We start from the raw sequence: 25,325 nt of genomic DNA, 5'->3' as shown, positions 1-25,325 counted from the left end.
GTTGTCCAATGAAATCGCGCGTGTCACAGCAGCGGGGTGGGGTTTTCGCGTAAGGGGCGTGGTTTGCGCTGTTATGGCAGCCTCCTGTCATGCATGTGAGTGTTATTTTGATTCTCATTTGAAATAGTTCTCGCAAAAATGAGCAAAACAGCGGATGATGTCGTGGAAAGCGGCGGAATTGAAGTCATTGTTCAAAACGAAAGCGACAAAACTGCACCACGATGTCCTCATGGTATGAGATAATGAAATAATATTGCTGCTCTGCCACATGTTGTACTGTAAAATAATGATGTAAAATAACAACACTTGTATTTCTCAGGACCCGCTCTGCTTTTCGAGAAAACTGGCCACGGAGAAGAAGAAAAGGGCAGGAGGTTTTACGCGTGCTCTGCTTGTCGGGACAGAAAAGACTGCAACTTTTTTCAGTGGGCAGACGAGAAGGTTATTTTTCATAACGAAAATTGAGCTTGTGTTTCTTTAACCAACGTCATGTTGTACATTATCTGTGAGCGGATGTCTAAAGTTCTATTTAATGAATAAATTAATATGAATTTAATATAATGGTCAACATTAGGCTATATTTTGTCGTCAACATTAAATTAAATCCGCAGATGTTTAATATTTAATATTCATAGAAAGCACATTAGGGCGTCACAGTGGCGTAGCGGGTAGCACAAACGCCTCACAACAAGAAGGTCGCTGGGACAGTTTGTATTTCTGTGTGGAGTTTGCATGTTCTCGTGGGATTCCTCTGGGTGCTCAGGTTTCCCCACAGTCCGAAGATATGCGGTTCAGGTCAACTGGATAAGCCGTAGTGTATGAGTATGTATGGGTGTTTCCCAGTGCTGAGTTGCAGCTGGAAGGGCATCTGCTGCGTAAAACACATGCTGGATAAGTTGGCGGTTCATTCCTCTGTGGCGACCCCTGCTTAATAAAGTGACTAAGCCGAAAAAGAAAATGAATGAAGAATGAAAAAGCACAGTATATGCAAACTGCTGACTTCAATATTTCGAATGATGTTTTTTTAACTCTAATATTTATCTATATAAATAAATATTTTACAGAAAAATAATGTTCCATCATCTTTTAGTGAAACAGATCAACATACTTATTGTGATATGTGATTATTCAAATGTATAATAGAATTAGGTATCATTTTAAATAGTCATTAATTTTTCCTAAAAATAAAACAAATTCATTTGGACAATGGTGTTGTAAATGAAGTTATACCACACTTATAATGTGATGATTTAACCCATTAAACAGGTAAAAGAAGACTTAATGTTTTTCTAAAGTTGTACATTTATATTTTTAATAATATATATCCGCATTTGACACATCAGGCTTTAATGGCCATGATATAGTAAAAATATGTAGTTAAAATGTATTTGTGTTTGTGGGGGGACTTTATAAACTGTTTATATACAATAGAACAATAAAAGTCTACTTATGTTAAATGCATGTATTATGATTAATAAAGGGACTACGCTGAAAAGAAATTGAAAGAATGGGTAATGTTATTTATTAATTTATTCATTTTCTTTTTTGGCTTAGTCCCTTTATTAATCAGGTGTTGCCACAGCAGCAATAGATATATATTGCTTATATACAATAGAACAATAAAAGTCTACTTATGTTAAATGCATGTATTATGATTAATAAAGGGACTACGCTGAAAAGAAATTGAAAGAATGGGTAATGTTATTTATTAATTTATTCATTTTCTTTTTTGGCTTAGTCCCTTTATTAATCAGGTGTTGCCACAGCAGAATGAACCATCAACTTATCCAGGATATGTTTTAACAGCGAAGCTCTTTCATCACTGGGAAACACCCATACACTCATTCACTTCCAGGGCTGAACTAGCGACCTGAACTAGCGACATCGCTACCCATTGTGTCACCCCTAATGTTATTTAGTAGAACTTAATATGTTAAGAAGCTAAGTTTACATTAAGAAAATTTGATAGCTAACACAAGTATCACCTGTATTTAAAACATTATTAAAGATATAAAAATCAGCTGCGTAAATATTTGCATTTTACTCATGATATAGATATCAGAAGCAAGGATGCTGGCCAGAGAGGAACAGAACCGCTCTAAAAAGCCTCTTTTCACTCATCAACAATACTACTCCAGGTAAATGACTCTTATTTTAAAATTTAAGCCATGCTACACTCATCAATTATCATTTTTAAAGTGTTTATGTCAAAAGAATAGACTTTAAATAACACTGGTATGCTACAGCAGAGACTAGCTAAAGTCTACATTCTTCCTGTCGCAGATTTCTCGAGTTTGCTTCTCTCCCACTGGAGCAGAAAAGGTTTTGTGTGGACTGCCAGCTGTTGATCCTCCCTGGAGAATGGATGAATCATACTAAGCATAGGGCACTTTCTGAGGACGTCACAGTTCAGCGGCTGAAGAAGCCCAGTTTACTGCTGAGTCCTCTGGACAACAAGAAGAGCAATGCACAGTATCTGTTTGCAGAGCGGAGCTGTCATTTCCTCTTGGACACACTCAGTACATTAGGTTTCCGGAAATTGCTCTGCGTAGGAACACCACGGTAAGTGTAATCTGTTACTAATATTGATGGAAAACTAGTGTCTTGGGTAACATACAGTACTGTACTCTTAAAAAGTACAATGAGTTGTTTGGATTTGTCATTAATAGGCACTTGTTTTAAATGCACTTTTAAAAATGTAATCATCTAGGATATTTTATCATTTAGAGCATTTATATAGCGTACAATATTCCATTTTATTTGACCCCCTCAACATTTAAAGTGTAAAATTAAACATTTTATTGTGGTGAATCCAAATAACAAACAATAGGTTATGTCATCTACTACATTTTTCACAGACAAGCCTTTTGGGAAAGACGCCAATGACACCAACAATATTATAATGTTGATTAAAATATATTCTATATTGATATTATAATAATATAATGATGAGACACTCTGTTTTACTCTCAACTTCTATAAATTTTAAAGTGCTTCTAGACATGATCCAATCAAAATAGTAAATTCAGTCAATGCATATCTAACTTGACAGTTCTGTTTTTATCAATTATATTTAGTCTTTTATCAATTTACAGATTACATGAGGTGATTAAGATTCGGAATCTGGAAGACAAGAGTCCTGTCATAAGGAGTTTATTGCTGGACATTGATTACAGGTAAATATAATACAACACAATTCTTTAAAAATACAAGGATAAAATGTAACAAGTAGGATTACTTTTTTTCTTACAGACTGTGAATTATTAATTGATGCTCAAAATTGTTTTGAACCTGTAAAGTGTAATTAACATTAAAGAGCCCCTATTTTGCATTAAAAATGGTCATATTTTGGTTTTGGGGGATTCCAACAACTTGCTGATATGCATGCAAGGTTAAAAAACGCTTTCATTGTCTTAAAATATGCATTTATTTTTACCTCATTATCCCAACAACTCCCCTATGATTTGCTCAGCAATTCATTTGTTCCCAAACACCTCCTTAGTGCGAAGCTAATCTGCATGGACTGGTTAGATGACACAGTCTATTGCGATTGATCAGCTGTGGTCAGCGTGAGACAGAGAGAAATGCCCACCACAGCTTAACAATTTTGAAGTAGTCAGAGTGTATGTGTGAGCCCAATGCAGGAGTGCATTAAAGCAATGCAGTTTAACACCAGCAGATTGCTCTATTCTTAATGACACACATTCAGGTGGCAAAAGTTGAACTAATTTGAAACTTGACCGCCGCACATGTGTAGGAACAGCTGATGGTGGTGGCCATAGCAACGACAAACGTAAGTAGATTGCGAGCTCACAAACGCATTTATACCCATTTTAAACGCATAAACAAAGCGACACACGTCACGTTTTTAACATGGCTTTAGACGCGATATGAGAATATAAAGAGTTAACTAGATACAGTGGAGTGGTTACAAGTAACAAAACACAATTAAAATCATAATTTGAAAGCTAGAGAAAACTAGGAGGCAACCATTTTAATTGCACTTACTTACACTTGTGAAATGGAGGAAGAAACTGATCAATTTTTCCAGGTCTGCGCACTCAACAGATGGGCAGGGATTGAGTTTCGTATCGATATCACACCGACAAAGATTTGTTACAGCAGTGATTCATTCAAACCACTATGAGGCAACTCTTTTATTAATGAATCTATAATTTTAAATATGGTGCACTTTCAGATTTAAGCCTGGATATTTCACTTCACTTAGAGCCATGGTACTCACTGCATGGAAGGTCATTTTTCAAAAACCCATAATAATAGGGGCTCTTTAAGTTTAGGGTTTTCTAAATATGTTGAAACTTTTATTCTTTATGTTTTATTCTGTTTAAAACCATTTTAAGATGTAAAAAAAAAAATACAAAACTATACAGCAAGATGAAAAGAGCTGTCCATGAAAGAGGACAGCTAAAAGAAAAAGTTTGCCCTATCAGTAAGTGAAGTTATCTTGTATGGTTGACATTATGTGTGTACTGTACAGGTCAACAGACTACAGAAAATCAGAAATCTAAGCTCATAGGTCATCTTTTTTAAGCTTTATCTCCTGGGAAAAAAAAGCTTTAAATTGCATCTGTATATATAAAATGTGCTCGGTTTACAATCTCTAAACCAGAACATAACCTGTCTCGGAGCAGGTTAGCTGTGTACCGTAAGATACCATGACAACAAACAGCTGTGCTGCCTTCATTGTACCTGAAACCCAGAATTAGTGCAAACTAAACTGAAACTTACTGTAACTTGCTAGTCAGCTAATCCAGCTTCATGGTACAGGCCCCAGCTCTGTAATTTGTCAATCCAGTAAATTGTGTCACTATTATTTATAAAGCATTATATATTAGAGTTGCATATTTACCAGTACTATGGTAGTACTATTGAAATACTGAGGCTTCAAAATACTGGCAATGCAACTGTATTTTTTAACTGGTTGAATTTTCAATACTTTGGTACCATAACTCAGGTTGTATATGCAACTGTTAAGCTTAAAATGTTCACTTGTATGCACAAAAAAAAACTCGACAAAGAAAGTGTTGTTTTTAAAGGAACTCTCCACTTTTTGAGGGGAAATATACAAATTGTACAACTCCCCTGGAGTTAAACAGTTGAATTTTAGTATTTTTTTAATTTATTTAGCCGATCTCCGGATCTGGCAGGAACTGTTAGCATCTCGCTCCAAAAATTCAATAAATCATTGCAATCATTTTTCCATTCAAAGTCTTTTGCTGTTACACCCAGTACTATGGTAATCAAGGAACTTTGCTGTCATACTATGGCTGAAGCAGACTTAAGTATATTGATAACGTGCAAAAGTGGAGTGTTTAATAGTATATAAAATAGTATATATATTATATAAAAATAACATTTTAGACAAAACATTTGTCTAAAAACGGGTGCTTTTGCCGTTTAGTCAATGAAAAAAGTTCAGATGTTTTAGCTTCTGAATGAATCTTCGATTTCACTTTAACTATATAAATTCTAAAGAGACTTCTTTCAGAAACATTAGAAAAATGACCCCAATAATTGGAATTGTAGTTGTCTTCAAACATTATTACATAGTTTCCGCAGGGTTTTTATAAGTCCATTATGAAGGAAATTTCAGACTTATATTGGGTTAAACACTAAGGACTTTTTCTAACGGCCCCAGAAAAGATGTTTACTTGCCCCATCCAAAACAATTCTTAGCCACATATTTAAAAATAATGTGTCAAACAAGCAAACCCTAGTTGTGTATATGCATATTATTTTCAACAAAGAAAAAAAAACTATAATAATGTAAATGTGTTCACAACAGTCTGTCCAGGCCTGTGTCATCAGCACATATGGTCTATAAAACACAGATAACTTTTAAACAAATGTTATTGTAAGTAAGATAATTACATATTAATTTACGATTTACATATTGGTAAATCGAGTTATCAATGAAGTTTTGTTCAAAGTTTTTTTTTTTAGATAAATTGTTTAAGACTTGTTTAAAATGCCTTAACAACTACAAGACAATATTTAAGTGATTTTAAGGCCTAAAATTTAGTTTTTGAAATTAAAGACATTTTAAGACCCCGCAGACACCCTGTATTAAAGACTAAGGTCACATATTTGCATATGATGATGGCCTGTATGTTTATCTTTGGGTGAAAAGAAGCGAAACGCTGGGTAAAGCGGCTCAGTAAACTGATGATGCGCTCTGTCAAACACAGCTGTCTGCACCGCTGAAAACTCCTGCAGCGTCCTCATGCTCTCAGCATCATAGAACACCACACGACCCTTCTGGTACTTCACAAACACCCCGACTCTGTTCGGTGCTGCCCGAGCTGCAGTGACGGGTAGCGGCATGTGTCGATCATTATGCCAGGCTGTCAGATTCCCATTCTGAAACTCAAGACTCCACGAGCACCTGTTTCGCCCCAGTTTGGCTCCTTTGTCTCTTCCTTTCCTCTGCAAGCTGCCGTAGGTTATGCCCACAGCCCATGACGGACAGCAGTGCACATCCACCTCCCAGTACTGCTGGCCAGATTTAATAGCAGTAGATCCCAGTGCACAGTATAGCTGATCAAACCTCAGAGGCTCATTGGGGACGCCGCGCTCCTCTGGGGACAGACACAGACTACGTCCATCTGAGCTCACCTTGATCTGCTTGTGGCAGGTCTGATTGTCAATCGCCACATTACAGGAGTCTGTTGAAAAGAAATGCAAGGATATTCACTGATTTACTCACCACATGGACTAATTATATCATTAATATTATATAGAGCATAAACATGCACTACAGACTTAAATTAGATGTATATTTTTCATATGCACTGCATGCTCTATAATAGTTTTAGAGAGGTAAAACAATTCAGGGTGGTCAAAGGTCCTTAAAAAATTCAGAATCAATAGGTGGTAACACTGTACAATAAGGTTGTACTAGTAATGAATTTACTAGCATAAACAAACATTCATTACTGTATTTATTAATCTTTGTAAACATTAGTTAATGGAACTAAAGTTGATTATTTTTAGATTATGTTGATGTTGGTACGTTAATTAACAGGCATAAATTGGGATATTACTATGATTAATAAATGCTTGCTGTACGAGCATTGTTCATTATTAGTTCATGTTAATAAACACATTATATATATCAAATAAAGTATACATTATATAATAAAACGTAATGTATTCATTCAATGATCCAATAATGTTCATCATTATTGCAGTCATCAGTCCCACGCAATCCTTCAGAAATAGTTGTAATAAAGCTCGAGCAGCTGCCAATTAAGGTTAAAATTGAATTATTTGTAACAATTTATAATCATTTGTAACATCCGAAGCGTGTTTACGGCCAATTCTGATCATACTTATTTATTTTTAAAAGAAATTAAATCCTATAAGCCCCAAACCTTTGAACGGTCGTATACAATGCTCGCTCACTCCCTATTTTTACAATATATCTACAAGAAAAAATGTATAAAGTACTATACAGTATATAGCATGTATATACAGTTGAGGGCAAAATTATTAGCCCTCCTCTTAATATATTTATTATTTTTTAAACATTCTTAAGTAATATTTATTGGAGCAAGGCTATTTTCACAGTATTTCTGATAATGTATTTTTTTTTTCTAGAGAAGGCCTTATTTGTTTCGGCTGGAATAAAAGTGTTTATATATATATATATATATATATATATATATATATATATATATATATATATATATATATATATATATATATATTTTTTTTTTTTTTTTTTTATGTATGTATTTTTTTAAACCATTTTAAGGTCAATATTATTAGCCACCTTAAGCAATATTTTTCAATTAGCTTCAAAACAAATCACTGCTATACAATGACTTGCCTAATCACCCTAACTTGACTAGTAAATAACCTGAATACTTGCATCTTGAAAAATATCTAATAAAATATTATGTACCGTCATTATTGTAAAGATAAATCAGTTATTAGAAATTAGTTATTAAAACAATTATTTTTAGAAATGTGTTGGAAAAAAATCTTGCCTTGTTTAAACAAAAGTAGAAAAAATATAAGAGTTTAAATTTAACAGTGGGGGCTACTAATTTGATTTCAACTATATAGGCTCTATTTTAATAATCTAGGCACAAAGTCTAAAGCGCAGGATGCAAAGTTTCCAAGTCTACTTCTGTTATTTTAAGAATGGAAAAATGCACTCTGCGCCCCGGCACATGCTCTACTTTACTTTTACTCTTTACTACATTCACTTTTGTAGATAAGGAAACGGTGTCGTATGCACTCCACTGAAGACATCTATTAGCCTACATATTTAATTTAGTTTGTTAAGCGCAAAGATTTTTTTCAAAACTATTTCTAAATTTAGTTCTATTTTCCAGCAAACTAATAAATAATAAAAATTAAGTGTGCTCCAAAAGAGTTATGTCCAAACACGCATCCTATTCTTATGCCCCATATTGTCCAAAACCCCACAGGTAGACAAATCTAAACTTGTTTTTGTTAAAACAAATATAACTATGCATATAATACTACTACTACTACTAATAAAAACATTATACAAATGCAAATTGTCATGAATAAACTGAAAAAGCCCCCGACACGAAGAAGGCATGGAGGCAGTGGTCTTTAATATTTATGTAAAAAATTATATATTTTGCAACATTTTAATCAGCCATGAGGAGGGCCAGACAGAATCTGCAGACATTTTTTATATTTCTGCACAGAATTTTGTAAAGAATCTCTAGATTTATGTGGAATGATTTTGGGTGTATCGTAACTTAAAAACTTGTATACGAAAGTATATGAAATAAGAAAATAAAACCTTTTAAACTTACAATGCCAATGCAATTAGATTCACTTATTTGGTAAACAAAGCAAGTCTCATATAATGCATCTACTAAAATACAGAAAATATGACTTTACAAACTGCATTGTAAATAAATCATATGAACATTTTTATATTAGTCAATAATATTTCTAAAACTAATATTTAAAAAAACTGAATAAATATAAATTTACACACATTTTATAAAATAAATAAATAGACTCAATGATGAGCTAAAAATCTGTAAATTTCTGCGTATGCAGCTTTCGTGTGGGCCCACCCATGAGTCCACAAAGTGGCACAAATGAATTTGCTATTTAAACAACATGGTGCAAACGTGAAAATTAGGGTTGCGCTGGTCTGAAAATTGCAACAAATTGCACCAAACACGTCTTACGCCTTATCATGCAGAGTGTATGATAGGGCCCCATGTTTGTGTATGTTATCCAAAAGTGCTTTGTACCCAGAAGCAGGCTCTTTCTTTGTAGCTGGGCCTTCAGATCTTTTGAGATGTTTCTAAGAACCTTCATGAGCTTCAGGATTCTTTCCTCATTCATTTTGATTTCCCCTTCAGCGGGGTCCGGCTTCTTACGACAGCCTGCCAATCTATACATTCAAGTGGTACACATAAAACTCAGTTATTCACAGTAGTTGCATTACATTACAAATCTATTTGCATTAACACCCTGCCACAAAATCTACTTTTCATAAAACTGATGAAATAGTTAGCCTTACGTAAAATCCTCAGGAAATGGCTGAAAACAGAGAACATGGAGAAGACAATATATGTGATCCCTGTGCTTCTTCAATCAGACGACTTTAATGAAATGAGGCCAAAGAGTTTTGCTCTTTAATGGTTACCTGCTTTACGGCCTCCTCTGGGCTTTGTACCAACTGCATGCAGGAGATGTGCTTCTGCAGGAGACAGAGGTGCTGATTCCAGTCTTGAAGAATTCGATTTAGTTTGCTGCTGGTTTCTCGGCGGTCTTGCTCTATCATGTCCAGAACGGCCCGCTCATCCTCCTGCAGAGCCAAATGTAGACCCTCGTAGCACTCCTGTACCTGCTGCTTCATCGCCTCTGAACTCGTCTTCACCAGAAATGAACTCAGCAGTTACTTTAGAAATCATAGTCGTTTACAAAAGAGCTAAAGATTTTCACATTTAGATAAACTTTCAGTTTTGAATACTTTATGAGAATGTGATTAAAAAATTTTGTAATCTTTCACTCAAAATATGTCAGCTTTTTCTGATATGTGGTTAAAGTCATATATAAAACAATTTGACTTACTGTGAGGTTTGCTTGCCGCTTTTTAACAGATTCCAGATGAGATTCTGTTTTTTTCCTCTCCTTCTTCAAGTCCTCCAACAAGACTGGCAGCTGTACACATAATTGTTTAGACTTTGAATTGCTGTTCAAAAGTTTGAAGCAAAGAAATAATATCAAAGTTTGGCGTTTGGGTAATGAATATTTTTTAAAGGCTTAATATGTTAAATAAACAGTGTCGTGTTAAATTAATTATAAGTGTGTTAATTTTCCCAAGTGATTTTTAGCAGAGCAAAACCCTTTTTACAGTAATTCCTATTATATTTTTCTTTTGGGGAAAGACTTATTTCTTTTAGTTTGGCTGGAAAAAATGCCAAGGTCAATATTATTAGTAGGCATGGGATGATAATCATTTTTAAGGCATACTGCGGTTTGGAAAAGTCAAGGTTTTAAAATCATTGATTGATTGATTGATGACGATGATTGATTTGAATTATTTAGCCATACATGTTTACTGCTTCAAAATATTTTAAATGATCAAAATTTCGACAATGATCAAAAACGATCTTGGCGCAAAGTCCAAAGCGCAGGGCGCAAAAACATTAAGGGCATTTTAGAATCCACTTTTGCTATTTTAAGGACGGAAAAACCTGCTTTGCCTCGCAGAGCATGGTCTAACAGAGTTGAGCTTATTCTCTTAATGAGTTATAAGTGTGTTTTGAGAATAACCGATTAGAGTCTCACCCCCTATTCCCTTTAAGAGTCAGTTGCGTCGCGCCATAGCGCATTTGCTATTTACATGACGACTTTGTAAGTGGAAAAACTGAGCACTTCACTAGCGAGAAAACAGTTAAACAGATCATCTGCAGCACGGAAATAAAAGAATGAGCCTCTTTATTCGTTACTTTCACTTTCTCTTTCGTGGATAAAGAAGTGGTGTTGTACGCACATATATCAATTAGCCTACATAATTAATTTTGTTTGTTAAGCGCAAAGATTTCTTTTAAAACTATTTCTAAATTCAGTTCTAATTTCCAGCAAACAAATAAATGAACAATAATAACGCAGTGTGGTCAAAAAAAAAAAAGAGTAATAGCTAGGCCCACACGGAATCTGCACGAGCAGAATTCTGCAGATTTTCCGCAGATTTCTGGCGATTTTTAGAACATCATTAATTCTGTTTATTTACTTGAGTAAATGTGTAAATCTGAATTTATTCCGTTTTTATTCAGTAATTTATTACTTTTTATTTCATATATTAACGTTTTAATTATGATACTCGCTGGATGCTCCCAAAATAATTTCGCAGAAATCCACAGATTTTTACCAAAATTCTCTGCAGAAATAGCAAAAAATGTCCGCAGATTCCGTCTGGCCCTAGTTATAGCCAAATACACCTGCTGTGCCCCATATGGTCCAAAATCTGACAGGTGGGCAAATCTAAGCTTGTTTTTAATAAAATAAATATACATATGCATATAATAAATAATACTGCTAAAAATAATAACATTATACAAAAGCAAATTGTCATGAATAAACTGAAAAAGCCCTTTGAGACGAAGAAGGCATGAAGGCAGTGGTTTTTAGGACCAAGGAACAGAAATAAGCACCACTGCCAGAAATAAGAACCACAAGTTTCAGCTCAAAATAGCCCACAAATAAGGTTTTATAACTCTTTGAAACTGCCCCTTTTTGTCACTTTAAATTCAAATGAGATTGAACATTTTTCAAAAGATGGTGGAGCTACAAATGCCTATGTGTCAGCATAGTGACAGACTCAAAAACAAGACTAATGAGGGAAAGATCATGACTAATGGGCGGGGCTTCACCCTATTGATGACATGTACAAAGGCAGAATGTCGATGAAGGTGTTTCTGCAGAACTGTTTAAACCCCTTATAAATGTGATTTTTAAATAAAAGTGGAATACTAGTATCTTGCAAAATAACTTGTAAAATATGTGCTGTCATTATGGCAAAGACAAAAGTTATTTAGTCTTAAGATATTAGTTATTAAAACTAGTGTTTAAATATGTGTTAAGAAATGTTTTCCATTAAACAGCACTTGGGACAAAAGTATAAAAATTTCACAAGAGGGCTATACTTTTTGTTCATTAATCTATATATATACAATATATATTGTTTCAAAAGACACTGACTTTGAAGACTGGAGTGATGATGCTAAACAATGTATTAAATTATATTTAAAAAGTTATTTATACTGTAATAATGTTTCACAATAATACAGTTTACTGCATCTGATCTGCAGCCTTGGTGAGCATAAAGGAGACTTTTACAAAAATGTTTAGAACTCCTGCCATCCTCAAATGTTTGAAAAACAAAGCTACTAGCACGACCCCTGTAGGTTGTCTCAGGTACTGTAGGCTGCCTGACAGGTAAAAAAAAAAATCTGTCATTACCTCAAAGGGTTTTGGAGAGACGGCTCCAGTTCTCTTGATTAGTTTTGGAGAGCGTGGGAAGGGTTGCGTGACTTGTACCCCCGAACGAGCCTCAGTAGCCAGACAGAAGGAACTGGTTTCCTCTGATAAAGGCCTGAAGTCTTTCTCTGCCATTTATCAACTCACTAAACAGAACAGAAAATAATTAGTAAACCCTCACAAACATCACTTCGGTGGCCTTTAGTTCTGATAATCGTATCCCGTGCATGCCATGCAAATACACAAAGCAGATGACTGAGCACCAAAATTATCTGACCAAATCAGCTGAGCACGTACAAAGCAGTTCCTTTTTACATTTCACAACTGCGCAAAATATCTCAGCTAGACTTTCCTAGAACACATCACGTGCATAGCCTTAAAAAAAACTTGAAAATCTGAATCATACATAGATTTTTGTGTTGTCTGCACATATCGTTTAAATATAGGCATTGACACTGTATTTCAAGTGTTATTTTTTTGATCATGTAAATCAGTGTTGCATAAAACGTGCTATAATATAATGCATTAAAACAACTTACCTGAGATACTGATGAGAGAATTGGTGAATGCGTTTGATTTCTTCCTCCTGCATGCAGTGGTGTGCTTGTCTGTGGAATGTGTTGGAAAAAGTGTTCAGCCCCTTTTTAACATGCCAAAGCCTGCTGCGTATGCCTATGTGTGTGTACACACTTTTACTGTCTTTCATAACTGACAGGAATATGTCTGCTCGGCTCTAAACTTGTTGACCTGCAGGGTTTGGAAATAACATCAGATTGTGGGTTTCATTAAGCCATTTTGAAGTGCATGTTGATGCTTGCATTTTACATTCATTTTGTGTTTTCATCAACCTATTGTATTTCTCCCCTCTTATAGGTACTGCCAGTTTTATGGACAGGATGAGTTCTGCCGCTATAATATGTTTAACCATCACTTCTTTGATGATGAGGTACAGAAGCAAAACTTTGTCTGCGTCAAATGTGGTCACGGTATAGCACATGGTGCGCCAAGTCATTCTGTGCTGTTTTGCAGGAAGCGGTCAAGTTTTTTCAAGGCTTTCTGCAAGAGGAAGGAGGAGAGAAGTTAGTCATGATAACAGACCCGCCATTTGGAGGCCTGGTGAAGCCACTAGCTAACAGTTTCTCTCAGATTTCAATGACCTGGAAAAATCTGAATAAAGGTATGAGGAACTGCAGGCTTTCCCAGTTAAGTACTCTGTATGTGACCACAAAACCAGTCGCAAGGGTCAATTTTTAGAAAGTGAGGTCACCTGAAAAGTTGAATAAATAAATGCAGTATTTGGGCAAGATGCAACTTTTTAAAAATCTGGAATGTTAGGGTTAAAAAAAATCTAAATAATTAGAAAAATGCCCTTAAAGTTGATACTATTAAGTAATTACCAATACATATTATTGATTTTTTTTTTTTACAAAGTATTGATATATTTATGGTAGGAAATGTACAAAATGTTTTCATGGAACATGATATTTACTTAAATCTGGACTTTACTAGAACTATGTTAAGCTTCTTTGATAAATGAACAGGAATTGAATTGAACTTAGTATTCTAATAGTTTGTGGCATTATAGTAAAATTAATCATTTTGGGCTCCTTTGGAAGCTCCTTTATATACATGCCTCCTAGACCAGCAGCCAATCAGAACTCAAGATCACCCCGGTATGGGAGCCTATGGAATAACAGAAAAACAACAGGAAGGTGGGACAAAGAAAAAGACGTGCAATTGGCAATAATAAATAAATAAATAAACTTCAGTCGTAACAACAATGCATTGTTTTTATTGACAAAATATACCTGTGCAACATTAGGCTATTTTTTTATGGTCCACAATCACATAATCAAACACTTAAAAGTGTACACTTAAAAGTAAAAGTAAGGATTAACCTAGTAAAAGCAATTTGAAAATTAAACATTTTAAGAAGTTGATTTTAAGTACAAGTACCAATTGATGAACACTACACAAACATATTAGTTTTATATTGCATCTGGATCCAAATATCTACTCATATGAACTGAAAAGGTGGTTTACACTACCTGACAAAAGTCTTGTCGTCGATCCCAGTTGTAAGAGCTACAAAAATAAACTGACTTCTAGTTGATCATTTGGAAAAATGGCAGAAGGTAGATTTTTATGATGAATTATCTGTTGAACTGCATCCAAATCATCACAAATACTGCAGAAGACCTATTGGAACTCACATAAACCCAAGATTCTCTGTTTGCTGAAGGAAAAATCATGGTTTGGGGTTACATCAACAGCCTGAGGTATCAAGACATTTGGGCTGCCCATTACATTACAAACTAGGGCTGCACGATTAATCGAAAAAAGATCACGATCTCGATTCGACCCTACGCACGATCTTAATTCAGCTTTTTTTACGATTCAGCCAATTCTATTTTCAAGGTCAGGAGAAAAGCAAGGCAGTTGCACAAGTCTTCACAGCAGCATTGACACCTTCAAATGGCGTTAAGAGTGTCACATACTGTCTTCATAAGGTATAATTCCCCCAAAAATGTCATTTCTGTCTTCATGTAATGATGTATTCGCGGCCACGAAATCACACGTGAACTGACGCACTGTTTGTTTACTACCGAGAACTCGTGTGTGCACGCATGACCCCTACTTTTGTGAACACAACCTGCATGGGCTGTGAATTACAGGTAATAAAGTTGTAAATAACGTTCAGTTTGTTGCACAGAGCGATCGTTTGATGGCCGAGCAGGAGGTTTAATTTGCATGTGTGTATTTTTTCTCACAGTGACAGCAGCCATGAGCCGCACTCGGAAGTGAAAGTGAAACCTGGCTGCACATCATTTAAATGATCATATGGCATTTTAGAGTAATGATTACGACAAGCATTTAGTATGTTTTTTCCTTTCATAGCGAACACAAAGTGTTGTGCATGAAAATAATAGTTTAAGCATGTCTTAAACATAATAAATCAACTTTATAATTATGAATAGTTATATTCTGATGTCATAATTTTACTGTGAATTAACAAACAGGACATATTGAACGTCTGTTCAAGTCCACCATAATGACTATACAAAATGTAGCATTTTAAGCAACAGTAGACCTACACATAGGTCTAATATTATTGTTGTTTTGCCATATGTTTGAGAATTAACAATAATAATAGGCTAATCAAATTAACCTTTATTTTACATTTACAGAATCATGACAAAATTGTGATCTTGATTTTAAGCAAATAATATCATGATTTACATTTTTGCCAGAATCGTGCAGCCCTATTACAAACCACAGGAGAGGGCAAATTCTTTAGTAGGATAGCGCTTCTTCTCATACTTCAGCCTCCACATCAAAGTTCCTGAAAGCATAAAAGGTCAAGGTTCTCCAGAATTGGCCAGCCCAGTCACCAGATATGGACATTTTTGAGCATGTCTGGAGTAAGATGGAGAAGGCATTGAAGATAAATTCCAAGAAACTTGATGAACTCTGGGAGTCCTGCAAGAACGCTTTCTTTGCCATTCCAGATGACTTTATTAATAAGTTATCAGAGTAATTGCAGAGATGTATGGATGCAGTCCTCCAAGCTCATGGGAGTCATACACAATATTATTTGTTTTTCCACTGCACCATGACTTTATATTCTATACTGTATGCTACTGTATTTATGCAAAGTGACAAGACTTTTGTGTAAGCAAAGTTCGACCTTACTGTCCTAATTAAATGATTTAAAAATCAAGGCATGATCATATTTTATTTTGGTAAAATAATCTTAATCTAGAGGCCTTTGCCTTTCATATAAGCCCCTTCAGATACTAAATGATTAACTAGAAGTCAAGTTATTATTTATTGTTCCTAAAACTTGGATGGGCGACAAGACTTCAGTAGGCAACCAAGTGGGACACGCATACAGATCAACGTGCGCAATATACTGACACAGAGAAGAAACTGTTGAATAAGTAATTTTTAGTTTACAAATGCAAAAAAACTTACTCTTGTAGCTTTATTATTTTCCAATTACAATGAAAAACTTCCTGTTAATTTCATGCAAGTCTTCCAAGATGAAAGTGGCTTTCTTTTTTCAGTAGAACAGATTTTAAACTGAATCTCTGGGGATTTTTATAATGGCAGTAAATGATGATCATAGTTTAGAGAATAAACGTAAACACATACAAAAAAGGCTTGGTGACACTGAGGTCTTGTGAAGCAAAATGATCAGTCTGTGTTAGAAATTAAACTTAATATACAATATTATTAGCTTTAATCTACAGCCTGGTAAACTGTTCTCAGCACATGTGCAAATGTAGTCCGATTGTAGTCCAGTCAATCTGATGACGAATGCACATGACTGGACAGGAAGCCAGATGACTCAATTTGCTGATAAATATTGGTAATTTCATCACCAGCCCTCACACATTCATCATTAAAATGACCGTGCTACAATCAGATTATATTTGCAAATGCGCCAAAATCTGTTTGACCAGGCTGTGGATTAAAGCTACTATTGTATATAAGGTTCAGTTTCATACACTGATCGATCATGTTGCTTCACAAGACCTTAGAATGTCATCATGAGCCATGGCCATTGATTTGGACTTGTTTGTATGTGTTTGGTTTTAATCTCAAAAGATTTTCACCATTGACTTACATTGTCAGAATGACCTAGGACCACAAATTCAGCTCAAAATCTTCTTTAATGTTTTACTACATCTTGGATGACCTGTGGGTGAGTAAAATAATAGGAAATATTCGTTTTTGGGTGAACAATCCTTTGAATTTCATTTCAATTTGTATTCTAAAGATGAACATGAATTAAAATGTTAAGACACTGACCATTTTAAGTTTTGTAGTACTTCAGCGTAGCTTTTGAAGGTTGAAACATGAAGCTCTACTGTAATTACACAGAAAACAAGTAACCTTTGCGGTTTGGCTTAATTCCTATTTTGACTTTCCAAGAAAGAGAAGGAGCCCTTCAGGTGGAATGAGGTGGAGTCAATCGTATCATTCTTACTTGTTGATATCTTCAGCAAATGGTGAACAGAGAAATAGCAGTAGATTGTACTGGTTGCTCCTTTGTCATGAATATTTAAAAAAACATGTATCGGAGGCCAGCTAGCGAAGTGCTATGCAGGTAAACCCCACTCCTCTGACCACAAAATGTGCTGTAACAACAGACGCTAAAGGGCCATGGTCTTTAGCCTCCTTGTTAGAGCAACCAATGCTCATACAAAGGATGCCCGGTCCAATCCCAGCTCAGACCGGGTTGGGTGCAGTAGGACATACAGTTCTGCATATGTTTGTATGGTTACATGGGGAAAAAAACAAATTTCTTTTTTTAATATTCCAAGTAAGAAAAATATAGGGTTGGAATTGCATGAGGATGAGTAAATGTGTATTAAAAGATTGTTTTATATATTTGTTTACCTGTTGTTGTTGATATAATCTTCAGTGAGTAATGCTTCAGCTGAGATGCCAATGATCTGGATTTTCCCGTACTTCTTCGAGTCCCGTATCCTTGAGTGTTTCCCCTCGTTCTCTATGCTGGATTACCAGGTAATATAGGAATATCATATTAATGAATGAAATAACACATGAACTCTACAGGGAGTAAAAGTCCAATGCTGTTTATTTGTTTTCAGGTCGATTATGATAACCACCCTCTGTATAAACATGGAAAGACGGGCCGTAAACAATCACCTGTTCGACTTTTCACCAACCTGAGCCCCAAAGATATCATTCTACCAGAGGCTGAAGGTTACAGGTGCATTTAAAACACATTCCTTCTTCATAACGCTTTCAGGTTTGTTTGACCCAAGGCTAAAAGGCATTGTTTTAGGAGGAACTAAACTTTTAAAAGTGAGCACAGATGTCACCCTGGTAAATTCTGAAAAGCCATAATGTGCTGCTGTACAGGAAGTGGTCACATTTTTTTCTCTGTGAGGAGGGAGGAGACAAGATAGCCCAGATAACAGATGCACTTTTGGAGGTCTTGTGAAGTTATTAGCCAATAGTTTCTATTAATGCAATTCAAAAAATGAGCAAAGGATACAGGTGCGACCTTTTTATTTTAGTGCACTCAGCTTTGACTCAGAGGAGAAACAAATGTATGTGTATGTGTATATATATATATATATATATATATATATATATATATATATATATATATATATACAGTGTGTGTGTGTGTGTGTGTGTGTGTATACATATGTACGTATGTATATACATACATTCAGTTGAAGTCAGAATTATTAGCCCCCCTTTGAATTTAGTTTTCTTTTTTACATCTTGATTTAGGGCACCCTAAGCAACTCCAGTATGAAGCCCCAAGTCCTGAAATGCACCCTTTTTACTTTTATTCAAGTTTTTTTTATTTAGCTGTGTTTTATATCATTCGATCTTCTTTTCTACATTTTATCTCAATGAAAACTTTACATTTTAAATTATTAGATGTCTTAAAATAAATTCACAACTAAAAATAATAAATTTTTTATAAATTTGACTGCTCTATGATTGAGGGTGGTGGATATTATAACAATACTATATTTTATTGTATATTAAATAATATTTAATTATGTAAAAATTGATTTGTTTATATATTAAATAATATTTAATTATGTAAAAATGTATGTGTTTGTCTTACTATACAAAGAAAATTATGTTATTTATAGTTTGTAGGCATAATTTATATTTCTTGATATTTATTGGGGGCCCCCAAGATTTCCTGGGGCCCCAAGCGGTCGCTTACCTTGCTTATTGGTTAAATCTGCCTGTTCAACACAGCACAATTTTCCACAGAAAACATAATTCTAAAGGTGCTGTTGACTTTAAGTTTACAAATTGAGTTATGTGTAATAAACTGAAATGACGCAGGGAAAAAGTATTGAACACATGAAAAAAAGAGAGGTGTAGAAGGGCAGTGAAAGCCCAGACAGCAGCTGAAATCTCTCAGTAGTTATTCAGCAACCCTCTGCCTTTCCTCAGTGTAAATTAATATTAGCTGATTCAGTCCAACATCTACATTGTCGGGATGATAACCAGAGAGCACATTTCAGCAAGACAATGATCCAAAACACAGCCAAGGAAACTCTCAAATGCTTTCAGAGAAAGAAAATCAAGCTGTAGAATGGCCCAGCCAACCTCCTGACTTAAATCCAATAGAAAACACAAAGTAAAGATCAGATTTGATAGACAAGACCCACAGAAGCATCAAGATTTTTACTCTGTTGAATCTGTGAAAACATTACTCCTGAGCAATGCTTGTGACTTCATTCTCCACCAGTCACCTTTAAGCTGCAATCACCAAATGTGTGTGGTTGTGTGTGTGTGTGTGTGTGTGTGTGTGTGTGTGTGTGTGTGTGTGTGCGTGTGTGTGTGTGTGTGTGTGTGTGTGTGTTTTTTTTTAGGAGGAACTAAACTTTAAATATAAGCCGAAACTATAAAAATAAATATCTCACTTTGAGCGTCTTTCATCAAACATCATCATCTGAAATTTTTATGAAAGTTAATGTACGTAGCTTGAAAAAATTCCAGAATAAAATTAAATGTTAAACTGTTAGGAAACAAATATGTATGTAAGTTTTTTAGGTTTTAATTAAATAAATTAAATACTACTAATCTTTATTATATTACATTGCACTATAATCTTATTCATTTCATGTAAATATACATATTTCAATGCAACTGACCCTTGGCTAAAACACAGCCACCCACCAATCGTGGCTTAGCAACCGTACCTACGCGCAGGAGCTCTGTCAAGCTTTCGAGTGAGGGAAACAGGTCAAAGCGTTGTGCATATGCATTGTGCAAATCAGACACCCGGTATCCTTAAAGTTTGGACTGGGTGGTGGAATTGTTTTCCTTTTCAAAATCAAAAAACCCAGGGGGAGAAATGCCAGCATGGATTAAAAGAAGCGGAGTTAAGTTGGTTTTGTTTCGAGATTCCTGACAGTCATAGACGGCAATAACTCGCACAGCTCTTACCCTAAACAGATCTAAATTGTGTTTCCTACGAAAATACAAAGCAGGTTATGTTTCACCGCTGTCTTTTTCTTTTCTTTTTTCGCTAGATATTATGAGCACTGCTCCGTTTAAGCCTTCGTCATAATCATACTAATAGCAATCATATTTCCACCTTTTTCAAGCTACGAATATTTAAAAATTTAAAATCAACAGAACAAAACCGAGATGTGATCCCAAACTGGGCACTTGTGATCAATATACTTTACCCCCAGCTTTTTTTCAGTCATTCATAAGCGTCCATGTCAGAGCAGTTCACTGATGTTTTCGTCTGTCTTTTGGAGATTTAGTCATTGGTGACGATGTTATATCGGGTTAGTGTCTGCTTTATATTTTGTGTGGGATTAATATTTGCTGGTTGGGAAAATCTATTTGTTCACTTCTGCTATTTATACTTTGGTTTGCATTTCAATTTATTTATTTATTCCATTTAACTGCTAATTAGAATATAAACTGTATAAAGAGCACACAAACATACTGACATTTATAGGTAACGTTATTTTACAATTTTATGGGTCAGTGATGCTAATATTCAGCACAAATCCATTAATTTCCCCTTTCTGGTTGATCTTTCTTTGAATGAATTATGTTGAAGCACAGTCCATGCGTGTTTCCTTGTGGGTTAGTAACGCTCTATTTCATTGCACAACAATTAAACTATCAGGCTTTTTGGCTAAAAAAGAGAAGTCGCGGTTTAATTTGTTATCATTAGATTTCACCTCTCCTGCTGAGCATGAACCGAGCTGTTGGTCAGCGTATGAGGTGGCTAGGCTAACCAAGCTTCAATTTTGATTAAAATTTTGATTATTTTCTAATCGTTGCCTATTATGTAGTGGATATATCCCTGTAACGCATACTGCAGTCCTTTTTTGTCTGGTTTTGACTAATTAATGACTAATTATATCCCTGGGAATATCTTAGATATTGTAATAGACATGCCAGGCACAAAAGTTTGACAGGCGTAGCAACAGTAACTTAGGAGGGCGGGGCTTAGCGAAGGGTCAATTTCACCAGAATATGGAAGAAATACTCTTGCATCAGTACTTTATTTCTTAGTTTATGTAGAATTAGAAATTTCAGTGAATCCATTTTTAATCTGATTACATTTTTAAGGAATGTAGTTTTAACTATCAAAAATAACTAAGAAGTTATTAATCAGCTTTGTTTTAGTTGAAAATGAATTGTTACTTTAATAAGCTTGTATTTCACTGGTTTCATTCCTGGAAATACAAAATCCTATATTGTAAATATGCACTCAATTGTTCATTTAATTGTTGAATGCCGCTTTTAATAAAAGTTGTATAAACTCCTTTAAACCTGTTTAAAAATTACCACTGATGTTTCTGAATCTTTTTCAGATTTTGCAGTGTTTGTGAGAGGTATGTGTCAGCAGCAAACAAACACTGCCCTAAGTGTGACATGTGCCCATCAAAGGTAAAAACTCATGTTTAACTCAAAGTCTTTAAAATATGAGCAGACTCAAAGATGTTTCACTTTTCAACTCACAGGATGGACGAGAATGGAGACACTGTGATGAATGTGGACGGTGTGTGAAGCCCTGTAAGCAATCCTTCATTTGAGTTCTTTGGACTGAATGTTTCCGAGTGCGTTTATTCTTGATTCAGCACTTACCTCTAACTGTGTTTCTCTGTGTCTAGCGTGGCGTCACTGTTCCTCATGTGGTCGCTGTGCTCTACCTGATCACCCCTGTGGTCAGAGGCAAACCGGCTGTTTTAACTGCGGCAGCCGAAAACACAAACTCAGAGCCTGTCCTAAGAAACGGTGAGTAAAAAAATAGGGCGATCATGAATGATAGTCATTAAAACAAACGAACAATTTTCATTATTTAAAATGTACACTTACTAAATTAAACTTAAACTGAATAAAACAAATCATAGTAATACTTCAGCTAGTTGTCATACAATTCACAAGCTTAATTCAATTGAGCTTTTGTGCATTACTGACTGTACTATATGTGCATGTGTATGCAATAAAAACAGCACGAACATAAATAAATAAATATAAAATATTTAACTTTGCCAATATCATTGCTAATACTAAAATAACACTGGTGTGAGCTCTGGAGAAAATTACTAAAAAAAACTTTATAATGAACATTTTTGTTAAATTCTATTACTAAAGATGTCATTTATTGAAGATTTACTCACTATTTACTCTCCCTTGAGTGGTATCTTTATAAGTTTCTTCATTCTGTTGAACACAAAAGATGATGAGATTTAAAAAGAAAGCTGTAAAGATCGAGTTCCATAGTAGAAAAAAATAAATACTATGGAAGTCAATGGTTACAGGTTTCCAGCTTTCTTCAAAATATCTTCTTTTAAATTCAAAATGGTTTGGAACAAATAAAGGCTGACGGAATTTTCAGATTTGGGTGAATCATCACTTTAAAGAAATCATGATTAGAATTAAAATACCCACTGAATAGGAACGTTCATGTCCATAAAGAGATAGTTCAGCAAAAAATGACAATTATGTCATCATTTGCTTGACTTCTGTTGAATAGACAAGAATACATTCTCAAGAATGTCTAAAATAGGTTCCTTGAATTCCATAGTATTCTTTTTCTACGATGGAAGTCAAAGTCTACAAGATTTCAACATTCTTTAAATGGTCTTCTTCTTGTCTCTAACAAAAAACACAAAGTGTTACCACTTGGGGGTCAGTGCATTTTAATTTTAAGGTGAACGGTCCCTTTAAGAAGTTGGTGGGGGGCACCTGTCAGTCATGCCATCATTTCTCTATCCGTCCATTGCGTATGGAGAAGGCGATGAGATGCTTGATTTGACTATGTTGCATATGGCACTGAAGGCCCAGCGAGATCCCAGGATGGTCTAGAAGTGGTAAACAAACACGGGCCGAGGGTCAACGCACCACTTCCTAATAGAGTCAGCCATCTCATGTAAACACAGGGAGTTTACAAACAATTGGGGAAGTTGGTTAATCATAATAAACATTTTTGTCAAACTATAATAATAATTTTATCATTTATTAATACATATTTACAAAACTTTGATGAAAAGGAAATAAAACATTTGTAAAAATCCAATAGTATATATAAAATAACACCGTATTAAATGTGTTATTTAAATAAATTGAAATAAAAAGGAACATTTTATTGCACAATTATGACATTTTTCTTCATAATTCCAAGAGAAAATTTTCCCAGAGATGGGTTGCGGCTGGAAGGGCATCCGCTGCGTAAAAGTGTGCTGGATAAGTTGGCGGTTCATTCTGCTGTGGCGATCCCGGATTAATAGAGAGACTAAGCCAAAAAGAAAATAATACTAAATATTTTCAAATACAGAAAAAAAAATCAGTTTCAATAGAAAGTTCACAATCCATAACCTAATCAAACTAATAATACTAGGCATGATAATAAGGCATGGTGGTTCATTCTGCTGTGGTGACCCCGAATTAATAAAGGGAATAAGCCAAAAAGAAAATTAATCAGCACATTTGTAAACATAATAGTTTTAATAATTCATTTCTAATAACTGATTAATTTTATCTTTGCCATGACAGTAAATAATTGACTAGATATTCTTCAAGACACTGCTATACAGCTTGAAGTGACATTTAAAGGCTCAACTAGCTTAATTAGGTTAAATAGGCAGGTTAGGGTAATTAGGCAAGTTATTGTATAATGATGGTTTGTTCTGTGGACTATCAAAAATAGCTTAAAGGAGCTAATAATATGTACCTTAAAATGTTTATCAAAAATAAAAAAACTGCTTTTATTCTAGCCAAAATAAAACAAATAAAACTTTCTCCAGAAGAAAATATTATCAGACATACTGTGAAAATTTCCTTACTTTGTTAAACATAATTTGGGAAATATTTAAAAAAGAAAAAAAAAATTAAAATAAGAGGGGGGGTGGGGGGCTAGGGGGGGTAAACAATTCTGACTTCTACTGTACACAACCAGCAATTCCTTTTCATTCATACAGTATCCAATTCATAAAATTTTTCTATTAAATAACTTCACTTCTTACAACTTTCTACACTATTTAGAAAGTTTCTAGGCTAGAAATGTAAAAAGAACTGTCATTTAGTTACTGAACCCTCATAAATGTATGCCAGAATAGCTGCACTAATTCTAACAATGTCTCCTAAATATCACTAAACCTCTCCAGACATTGGGAATCATTTGCTGTACTAATTCATACTGTTTCAATAAGTTGTTTGTACATGAACAACAGTGATTTCAGCATTAATATAAACTGGTTCTTCAAGTCTTTTAATAGTTATACCATTCTCTTGTACTCATTTTGCCAACAGAATGCTTGTGTCGGGTGACCGCGGAGCTCCAGGCCTGTCGAAACACAAAGCAGGCAAATCCAGAGCTAAGAACAAGCAGAAAAGAAGAGCTACTTAATCCTACACGCAGTGCATCATGGAAACAGTGGTTTTGTGGCTGCTGAAAATACATCATAAAAGTGTGAACCAGTGAGCTGGTGTTAAACCTGACTGTATAGCAGAAGGCTGTTATGGAATTACCGCCATAGTTGTTTTTTTGCCATCTTGGTTATGTGTTCATCACAAAGAATATTTTACAGTAATACCTTCTCAGTACTAATGACAGGCTGTGTGAACAAACCTCGCAAACGGCCTGGTGTAACACTTCAAAGATGCTTTTTTCAGAAGCCATCTGTGGATAAATTTGACATTATATTCTTAGATAATGCAAATAGTATATTCTAATAAAATTTCACCTGAATATTGCAGAATCGATCCATTGATGTTATCTTTTCATGAAGAACAAATCCATTCTTGTTAGATCATTATGTACACACTGA

The 25,325-nt window shown here is 34.8% G+C and overlaps 2 protein-coding genes across 3 annotated transcripts; one reads left to right on the top strand and one right to left on the bottom strand.

Moving 5' to 3' along the window:
• Window positions 1-56: 56 nt before the first annotated feature.
• zcchc4 (zinc finger, CCHC domain containing 4) lies at window positions 57-25,260 on the top strand. Of its 2 annotated transcripts, NM_001113599.1 has the most exon segments (13): window positions 57-232; window positions 320-441; window positions 2,056-2,138; window positions 2,284-2,562; window positions 3,096-3,176; window positions 13,384-13,456; window positions 13,540-13,687; window positions 17,942-18,045; window positions 18,132-18,253; window positions 21,867-21,942; window positions 22,017-22,068; window positions 22,167-22,290; window positions 24,808-25,251. In NM_001113599.1, coding segments are annotated over 13 exon segments (1,455 nt in total). In that variant the 5' UTR covers window positions 57-138; the 3' UTR covers window positions 24,905-25,251.
• On the bottom strand, window positions 4,240-13,115 carry si:dkey-219e21.4. The gene is made up of 7 exons (XM_009306726.5): window positions 13,050-13,115; window positions 12,493-12,656; window positions 10,099-10,188; window positions 9,671-9,898; window positions 9,545-9,564; window positions 9,273-9,415; window positions 4,240-6,686 (listed from the first exon to the last, which is right to left on the bottom strand). Exons 2-7 carry the CDS (start codon window positions 12,643-12,645, stop codon window positions 6,088-6,090), a joined length of 1,233 nt encoding a protein of 410 aa, XP_009305001.2. The 5' UTR covers window positions 12,646-12,656; window positions 13,050-13,115; the 3' UTR covers window positions 4,240-6,087.
• Window positions 25,261-25,325: the final 65 nt, after the last annotated feature.

The sequence above is a fragment of the Danio rerio genome, chromosome 12 (assembly GCF_049306965.1).
Source record: "Danio rerio strain Tuebingen ecotype United States chromosome 12, GRCz12tu, whole genome shotgun sequence".
NCBI classification, from domain to species: Eukaryota; Metazoa; Chordata; class Actinopteri; order Cypriniformes; family Danionidae; genus Danio; species Danio rerio.
Note: the sequence above shows the minus strand (reverse complement) of the source record. Positions and strands in the feature narration are given on the sequence as shown.